Source organism: Bos javanicus, chromosome 21 (assembly GCF_032452875.1).
Source record: "Bos javanicus breed banteng chromosome 21, ARS-OSU_banteng_1.0, whole genome shotgun sequence".
NCBI classification, from domain to species: domain Eukaryota; kingdom Metazoa; phylum Chordata; class Mammalia; order Artiodactyla; family Bovidae; genus Bos; species Bos javanicus.
This window is the reverse complement of record NC_083888.1, coordinates 32692461-32702365: the sequence shown is the minus strand read 5'-3', so window position 1 is coordinate 32702365 and position 9905 is coordinate 32692461. Positions and strand designations below refer to the sequence as shown.

General features: G+C 44.1%; 1 protein-coding gene across 1 annotated transcript; it reads right to left on the bottom strand.

Moving 5' to 3' along the window:
* Positions 1-5373: 5373 nt before the first annotated feature.
* On the bottom strand, positions 5374-6528 carry IMP3 (IMP U3 small nucleolar ribonucleoprotein 3). The gene has a single exon (XM_061394773.1). It carries the CDS (start codon positions 6415-6417, stop codon positions 5863-5865), a length of 555 nt encoding a protein of 184 aa, XP_061250757.1. The 5' UTR covers positions 6418-6528; the 3' UTR covers positions 5374-5862.
* Between the last annotated feature and the right edge of the window lie 3377 nt (positions 6529-9905).

Here is a 9905-nt window from a genome sequence, read left to right as displayed (position 1 = left end):
GTAGGTTGGGACCAGCATTTAAAAAAATTAATAATGACACATAGTTTTATAAAACTTTTGTTTCAGTTATCTACATATTAATACTTAGGAAGCTGGCCTAAGTTGTGATGGCACACCAGGCTCCCAGAGGCTGAGGAAAGCTGACCATTCTTTTTTTTTTCCCCTTGTGATGAGAAACTTTTAGTATCTACCTAGTTATTTATTTATTTTGGCTGCACTGCAGCAGCATGCAGAGTAGGGATCAAACCCAGGCCCCAGCAGTGAAAGTGCTGAGTCCTAACCACCAGCAACAGGGAATTAATTCCCAAGCTGCCCTTTCCTTGATTCACTGAATTTGGGGAAGAAATGACTTTCAGTTCCCTGAGCTCTTTGTCCAAGCCTCTTTCTAAGAGAGGTTAGTGTCACTGCTTTTCTCTTTAACGAGAGCATTTCAGTCACTCTTTGATTAAGAACACTGCTTTTTAAAGCTGTTTCTTTTCCAAAAACTTGCTGCAGGTATAAACGTCGGACTGAGATCATACAAAACTGTAATTTATCTTAGCATAATGCACAATCTTCATAGAAAAGTTGGAAAATACTGAAAAGCACAAAGAAAAAGATTAAAACCCAATACTACTACTACCCAGAGACAATATTTTTTCCATTATTTTGTCTATGCTTATATGTCTTCAAAAAAATGCGGACACTATTAGTACTGTTTTACGTTTTATTTATTAACTTTTTGAGTCCTTAAATATCTTGTTACAATAATTTTTAATAGTTGTGCTTCATCATAAAGATATCCGGTAATTTAATAGGTCCCCTTTAGACGTATTTTCAATTCTTCCCTATTATATTCTATTTTGGGGGCTTCCCTGGTGGCTCAGACAGTAAAGAATCTGCCTGCAATGTAGGAGACCCAGTTTCAAACCCCGGGTTGGGAAGATCCTGGAGAATTCCCCTGAAGAAGGGAATGGCAACCTACTCCAGTACTCTAGCCTGGAGAATTCCATGGACAGAGGAGCCTGGCAGGCTACAGTCCATGGGGTCGCAGAGTTGGACACGACTGAGCAACTTAAACACACACATACATGGTGATGAAGATCCCTGTAATTAATTTTTTGCAAATATCCATTATTTATGCTGAATTCTTAAAAGGGGCAGTTCTAGGTCAGAAGGTGTATAATGTATGTTTCTAAAGTTCTTGATACATGTAAAACCGCTCTCCTGAGAGCTTGTACAAACTTGCCCTCCTGCCCCCTGTGTAATAAATTTTTTTAAATTATTTATTTTAATTGGAAGATAATTACTTGACAATATTATGATGGTTTTTGCCATACATCAACATGAATCAGCCACAGGTATACATACATCCCCCATCCTGAACTCCTCTCCCACCTCCCTAGTCTTAATATCAATTTTGCCTTATATATTACCACAGAGACATTACTTTGTCAACAAAGGTCCATCTAGTCAAGGCTATGGTTTTTCCAGTGGTCATGTATGGATGTGAGAGTTGGATTATAAAGAAAGCTGAGCGATGAAGAATTGATGCTTTTGAACTGTGGTGTTGGAGAAGACTCTTTAGAGTCCCTTGGACTGCAAGGAGATACAACCAGTCCATTCTAAAGATCAGTCCTGAGTGTTCATTGGAAGGACTGATGTTGAAGCTGAAACTCCAATACTTTGGTCACCTGATGCGAAGAGCTGACTCATTTGAAAAGACCCTGATGCTGGGAAAGATTGAGGACAGGAGGAAAAGGGGACGACAGAGGATGAGATGGTTGGATGGCATCACTGACTCGATGGACATGATTTTGAGTAAGCTCTGGGAATTGGTGATGGACAGGGAAGCCTGGTGTGCTGCGGTTCATGGGGTCACCAAGAGTCGGACCTGACTGAGCGACTGACCTAAACTGAATTACCACAGAATCTTCTTTACTTCTCTGTGGTTAAGAGATCAGAGACAGAATGCCCATTATATTTTCTGTAAGTTTCAGTTTCCTCCTTAGCATGCTTGATTCCAAATTCTTGGTCAGTTTCCAGAGGTTCGGATTGTGGCGCTGTTGCCATAGGTAGCAGTCAGTTGGAAAGACTCAGGAAAATAATAGAGCCATACGGTGATAAAATGACCTGATGTACCAGTGAGATATTATTCTTTCCAAAAAGAAAGAACTATATTGGAAATTTCTCCAAGTCATTTTGTAAAGAAAGACATGTTTCAAAGCCCCACCAAAAATAGGCAAGTAAGTGGGAAGAGAGTAAAGGACTAATCAAAGGCAGCAGAGAGAACATGAAAAATTAAACTTTTTACAAGTTTAATCTGGAGCCATTCTGTCAAACTAGATGTCACAGGTAAGAAAATTTATATTGTTGTTGCGTGTGTTTGAGGATGTTGCTCATTTGGGTTCATCAGTTTGTTGCCTGGAAAGTCATAAACTTGTTGTTGCTTAGTTGCTAAGTCGTCTGACTCTTGCCACTTCATGGACTGTAGCCTGCCAGGCTCCTCTGTCCATGGAATTCTCCAAGAAAGAATACTGGAGTGGGTTGCCATTTCCTTCCCCAGGTGTGTGTGTGTGTGTGTGTGTGTGTGTGTATAACAAAATTTGTCATTTTAGCTATTTTTAAGTGTACAATTCAGTGGCATTATATTTGCAATGTTGTACAACCATTATCACTATCTATTTCCAATTTTTTTTCACTGCCCCAATCAGAAACTCTGGACCCATTAAATAATATTTCCCATTCTTTCCCCCCACTCTATATTACCATATTTGTGACAAGGAAAATGGAAGCACATAGAGGCCAAGTAAAATAATCGTTACACAGCTAGTTGGGCACAGACCTGGTAGCCTTCCGAATCACTTGTTTTGCAGTGATTTTTTTTTTTTTTTTTTTGGGTTTGTTTTTTAAGCCCAAAGTTTCTGGTTACAGGTTCTAGTAAGTTATTTCTTTCCACTCTTTCCCCCCAAAGAGAGAAGAAATAGCTTTTCTAAAGAATCTTGAATTTTACTCCTAACTTTCTAAACCCAGTTTCCTTCATGAGAACTTTGAAGTTGTATCTGCTTGAGTGATAAAGGCAGGATTCAACTACTCCAAAGGGACCAGTCTGCCTTGCCCTGTGGGGTCTAGTGAGAGCTGGAGGGCTATAGGCGGTTTCTGCCTTCTAGAACCACCAAATTCTCCCCCATAAGATCCCTAATTTTAAGAGCCCTGAGGACACTCCTCAAATGGGCAAGAGATTCTGCTCAGCCACCAGAGCTGAGGAGTGGGATTCTTTCTTCTTCCTTTCTTAAAGGAATGGCACTGAAAAGAATACGGCCTTTGGAGCTGCATGAGCCTAGACCCGAACCCCAGCTTTGGACAAGTTATCCTCCCAAATTTGTTTGCCAAACTGAAAATGTCTAAATACCACCACCTACCTGTAAGGATTGTTAGGAAAAGAAACGGCAGCCTAGCATAGACAGGACCTCAATGAATGTTAGTCAAACCTTGGCAACTCAATGCCTGTTCCTTGTTCAATTCAAACCTTTACACCCTGTTGGGGACCAACCATGTTGTCTAGAGCTGCTGCTTCTCTGCTGGCTTGGAAACTGAGGTTCAGGAACTCTTTCTAAACCCTGATGTTTCCCACAGGCTGGCTGTGACAATGTTTGTACTTTGTTTGTTTGGACACACCCTGTGCCATGGGACATCTTTGTTCTTGACCAGGGATCGAACCACCAGCCCCTGCTTTGGAAGCACAGTCTTAACCACTGGCTCGCCAGGGAAGTCCCCGCATGACTCTTTTTTTTTTTTGGAGGCTAATTACTTTACAATATTGTATTGGTTTTGCCATATATTGACATGAATCCACCATGGGTGTACATGTGTTCCCCATCCTGAACCCCCCTCCCACCTCCCTCCCCATCCCATCCCTCTGGGTCATCCCAGTGCACCAGCCCCGAGCACCCCGTACCATACATCACACCTGGACTGGTGATTCATTACACATATGATAATATACATGTTTCAATGCCATTCTCCCAAATCATCCCACCCTCGCCCTCTCCCAGAGTCCAAAAGACTGTTCTATACATCTGTGTCTCTTTTGCTGTATCACATACAGGGTTATCGTTACCATCTTTCTAAAGTCCATATATATGCATTAATATACTGTATTGGCGTTTTTCTTTCTGGCTTAGTTCACTCTGTATAATAGGCTCCAGTTTCATCTACCTCATTAGAACTGATTCAAATGTATTCTTTTTAATGGCTGAGTAATACTCCATTGTGTATATGTACCATAGCTTTCTTATCTATTCATCTGCTGATGGGCATCTAGGTTGCTTCCATGTCCTGGCTATTATAAACAGTGCTTCGATGAACACTGGGGTACACGTGTCTCTTTCAATTCTGGTTTCCTTGGTGTGTATGCCCAGCGGTGGGATTGCTGGGTCATATGGCAGTTCTAACTCTTAAAAGAAGCATTCCAGCTCCACCACTTATTGGCTATGCAATCTGGGGTAGTTTGACCCATCTCTGCCTCAGTTCCCTTATTTGAACAGTAGAGAACTGGGCTCCCCACATCACTGAATTGTTGGGTTAAACGGATTAAGATATGTAACGCACTAAGTGTCTGACATACAGTAGAAGCATTTGCTATTATTGTCATCTCCAGTGTCACCTTCTCGTTTCTTCACCAAATGTTGCTTTACACCTGGGGAAATGCAGATGGTCCAGGGAAAAGCAACCCACTGGTCTTGGCGTTCTGTTATTTTCCTTGTAGTGGTACTGAGTAAATGCGATAGTCTTCCTACCAGTGAGCTGGCTGCATTAGAACAGATCCTCTCCCTTCATGTTCCTCCATTGTCAACAGGCTAGGCTCCCTGACTCCCAATCCACCCTTTGTGTCCCTCAATAAAACCCACTCTAATTGGGCAACAAACCTTTCTCTAAATTAAAGGCTGGGCAGGTAGTGATGGTGGGCTGTGATGGATAGGAGCTGTGCAGCTGCTGCTTTGGGCAGGCAGCCCTGGAGCCTGCTGAGGTCTCCACTCCTAAGATTTTTCCAAGACCCTCCTGGGCTACTTCTAACCGCTAGATAGACAAGCTACAGGGTGATTATTTCCTTAGGCAAGCAAACACTTCAGCCCTCTAATATGGTATTTCCTGAGGCTGGAATAGCAACAGGAAGTCCTGTGGGGAAGAGTTCTGCCAAAACACTCTTTCTGAGGAAGGGATCAGTAAACTGACAAATCTGCTCAGCCCTGTACAACATCCTGCAACCTCCACACGTGGAACTCAGGGCAGGTCTCACCCACAGGCAGCTAGCTGCCATCACTATTCTTCTGTGGGTTCCTGAATTCAAGGAGACCTATAGATGCGACTCTGTGTGACAAACCCAGACAAAAATTTGCACTTAAAAAGCAGTTAGGCCATTTATTGGCATTAGGAAAGCATTCCTTTAAACAACAGAAAGAACTCTGAACAATAAAATCGCATCTATTTTATGAAAACTTGAGACCAACCTCTATGACATCTGTACACAGTTTAATCACGAACAAGAGCAAGGATTCCAGTTAAATAAATTAAACCACACTGTCCTGTTACAAGGAAATGAAAGGAAAGCTGGAGGCGGGGGTAGGTCCTCCCCCATCCCAAATCCTTGTATTCACACCACTGTTTCAGATACAAGAACATAACAATTCCCCAGTGCAGCACCAAAACCGCTTCCCATTGTTTCTTACGGCAGTCACTGAATTACCAATTGTCCGAAGGCTAAGAAAATTTCGTGGAAAAAGGGCGTACCCTTTGGCTCCGTGCGTGGCCTGTAGCTGAGGAGGCAAGTTCTTAAGAACCCACGACTGGCTGATACATGCAGTCCTGGCGAGGGGAGATCCGCTAGGCATCCAAATCGAAGTCGTCACGCTCCTCATTGTACTCCAGCACGTGCCGCTTGATCTTGGACGAGTCAACCCAGGTGACAAAGTCCTCCATGCTTCGCGTGACAAGGAAGGCGGGGTCGGTGACCACGTCGGGGCCCACGCGCACGTGGCCCTGCTCCACGAATGCCACAGCGGCCTGGAGGTGCTGCGCCATGCGCAGCTTAAGCAGCACGGTGGGCAGCCGGCGGCGGCAAAAGGACGAGGCCGTGACGAAATCGCAGAGCTCCAGCGATCCCCGCGTGGGCACTAGGCCGAGAGCATACAGCTTATCCAGCAGCGCGGCAGAGGAGCGCACGCGAAACGGGTCGCGCTCAGGCAGATCGCGCAGGCGCCGGGCCAGCTCGCGCACAGCACGGCTCAGCTGGTTGTAGCGCGTATAGTCCTCGCGCCGCTGCAGCCGATAGCGCCGCAACACGCGTAGCTCATGCAGGTTGTGATCTGTGACCTCCCAATTCAAGAAGTCCACCTGCTTGAGCAGCTTCTGCTCGTGAAACTTAAGCTTCCGCACCATGATGGCGGCTCAAACGCTGCCAGACCAGAGGCTCAGCGCGCATTCCAGCTGCCGCGCGACTTCCGCCTCAGTACGGCTAGACCCGGCCGCCTTGGGGATCCTGCGCCAATGAAAGGAAGACTCAGGGCCAGGCCTCCCATGTCCATTGGTCAGGATGAGGCCACGCCCCGTGATCGTATCTCGCGTTTCTTCTCCGCGTTCTCTGAGGGAGGCGGAGGGAAGAAACGCCTGGAGAGGCCGGGGATGGGAGGAGCGGCCTCCTAGGCGAGTCTGCGCGGTTTTAAGTTGCCGAGAATTAATTACCTAGTGCCGTAATTATTTCCTCTCGTTTAGGTTTCTGTCATTTAGGGCCTCTCTGGAGAGCCTCTAACAGAAGAGCTAAAGGGGATAGTTCCGGGAAAGAGGGGTGACCGCCGCGCTAATATGGATTTAATGTGCTAACTGACCTTGGCCGGGGCGGGGCGGGGGGGGTGCTGTCCTCCCACCTTGTGGGGGCTTCTCTGAGCCGACAGGGGCTGATCGGGTATCCCCACAGCCTACTAACCGCAAGTCCATTACGAGGCGGGCGGAGGTTTTTCAGCCTACCAATTGGTGCTTGAAGCCACTGAACCTATTCAGTACTGATTCCCAGGCTACTTCCTGCATGCCCAGAATCAGGATCTACGCAGGAGTCACTTGAAAATCTGTATTGTTAACAAGAATGCCACGTGATTCATAAAATCCAGTAAATTTGAAAAGCTTGGATAGTACAAATCCTGACTCTTTAATCCGGGCTGAAAAGAATTAGCCTGACAGGTTGGATTTCTGGAGTATTTAGTGAACACACAACACTTTTCCTGCAAATTATGTCTGTTTTAGTTTAGTGTAGCGCTAACAGGACTAACTTCTTTATTTACCCAAGACTTTGACGCCACCTAGCTTCTTTGCCTATAATTTTATTTTTGTATGCTTTTCATTGTTTTTTAAAGATACAATATTTGATATGGGCGATACTATATGTAACATATGTGAGATACAAAGAATACTTGTGGACCCAACAGCCAGTTTAAGAAAGCATCACCAGGACCTATTCAACCACTCTCCCAGTCAGAGGTAAAGATATCTGCTCTCCTGAATTTAGTGTTTATCTTTGCCTTTTGTTTAAAAAGAAAAATAGTTTTATCATTTTATGCATCCCTAAGTATACTGCAGATGGTGACTGCAGCCATGAAATTAAAAGACGCTTACTCCTTGGAAGGAAAGTTATGACCAACTTAGATAGCATATTCAAAAGCAGAGACATTACTTTGCCAACAAAGGTCCGTCTAGTCAAGGCTATGGTTTTTCCTGTGGTCATGTATGGATGTGAGAGTTGGACTGTGAAGAAGGCTGAGCGCTGAAGAATTGATGCTTTTGAACTGTGGTGTTGGAGAAGACTCGTGAGAGTCCCTTGGACTGGAAGGAGATCCAACCAGTCCATTCTGAAGGAGATCAGCCCTGGTATTTCTTTGGAGGGAATGATGCTGAAACTCCAATACTTTGGCCACCTCATGCAAAGAGTTGATTCATTGGAAAAGACTCTGATACTGGGAGGGATTGGGGGCAGGAGGAGAAGGGGACGACAGAGGATGAGATGGCTGGATGGCATCACTGACTCAATGGACTTGAGTCCGAGTTTGTGATGGACAGGGAGGCCTGACGTGCTGCGATTCATGGGGTCGCAAAGAGTTGGACACGACTGAGCAACTGAACTGAACTGAACTGAAGTATACTGAGAATTTTCTTACTTGAAGCATAGCCCATGGATCAGCAGAGAGCTGTTGAAAATGCAGAATTTCAGACCCCATTCCGGATTTACAGAAACAGAATCTGCATTTAACCAGATCCCCAGGTAATTTGCATGCATGATATTTGAGAAGTGTTGCTTAGATGATATCACATATGGAATTTTTTTATATATAGCTGCAGTTGCTTTTTAAAAAACTGCTGCATTATATTCCATTGTTTTGTTGTTGTTCATTGCTCAGTTGTGTCCAACTCTTTGCGACCCCATGGACGCCAGGCTTCCCTGTCCTTCACTATCTCCTTGAGTTTGCTTAAACTCATGTCCGTTGAGTTGATGATGCCGTCCAATCATCTCATACCCTATTGTTCCCTTATCCTCCTGCCTTCAATCTTTCCTAGCATCAGTGTCTTTCCCAATGAGTTGGCTCTTCGAATAAGGTGGCCAAAGTATTGGAGCTTCAGCTTCAGCATCAGTCCTTCCAGTTAATATTCAGGGTTGATTTCCTTTAGAGTTGACTGGTTTGATCTCCTTGCAGTCCAAGGGACTCTCAAGAGTCTTCTCCAACGTCACAGTTTGAAAGCATCAATTCTTCAGCACTCAGCCTTCTTTATGGTCCATCTCTCACATCCATATATGACTACTAGAAAAACCATTGTTTGGTTCTATCCAATTTATTAATCCATCTCCTGTTGGATTTTTCTTTTTTTGGAGTGACTATTTTTTAGCAGTACTACATTCCTGTAGGTTTCCTGTTGCACCTATGCAGTAACTTCTAGTATACATCTTGAAGTTGAATTACTGAGTTGTAAAGGATCCGTGAACATGTAAAGTGCATGCTCAGCTTTACTAGCTATTGTCAAATTGTTTTCCAAAGGGGCTGTACCAATTTATATTCCTTTGTCACTATATGAGAGTTCCCTTTGCTCCTCATTCTTGACAGTGCTTGGTTGGTAGACTTTTTGAATATTTGTGAATCTGATGAGTGTGTGATGGCATTTTACTGTGATTTTAATTTACATTTCCTGATGAATAAAGGTTTCATATATGTTTCTTCCTCTGTGGAATGCCTCTTTGTGTATTTTTCTATTGGTTTGTGGAGTAGGTAGCATAGTGACCCCCCCTCCCAAGATGTCCACCCAGAGCCTGTGAATGTTACCTTATAGGAGAAAAGGGATTTTGCAGATGTGATTAAATTAAGGATCTTGAGATAATGACATGGTCCTGGATTAACTGAGTCAGTCTCATTAATCACAAGTGTCCTTAGAAGTGAAAGAGGGAGGCAGAAGAGTCAGGGAGATATGATGATGCATGCACAAGTCTGAGGTGTGATTTCTGACTTTGAGGATGATTGGGAGCCAGGAGCAGAGGAATGTGGGCAACCTCTAGAAGCTGGAAAAGGCAAAGAAATGGATGTTTTACCTAGAGCCTTCAGGAGGAACATGGCCCTTGCTGACACTTTGATTTGAACCCAGTGAGATCCACTTTGGTTTTCTGATCTTGAACACCGTGAAAGAATAAATCTGTGTTGTTTAAAGCCACTGAGTTTGTGGTAATTTGTTGTAGCTGCAATAGGAAACATACAGATTATTTACTTTTTTTTTTTCTACTTTATTTGAAGGTGTTCTTTGTATATTCTGGATAGTAATCCTTAGCTAGTTATCTATGGTGTGCAAATATATTTTCACAGTTTGCACTTCGTCCTCACCCTTCATATTCCCCCAGC

Coding starts and splice junctions, on each gene's coding strand:
- IMP3 (XM_061394773.1), bottom strand. CDS start 6,417: ATGGTGCGGAAGCTTAAGTTTCACGAGCAGAAGCTGCTCAAGCAGGTG.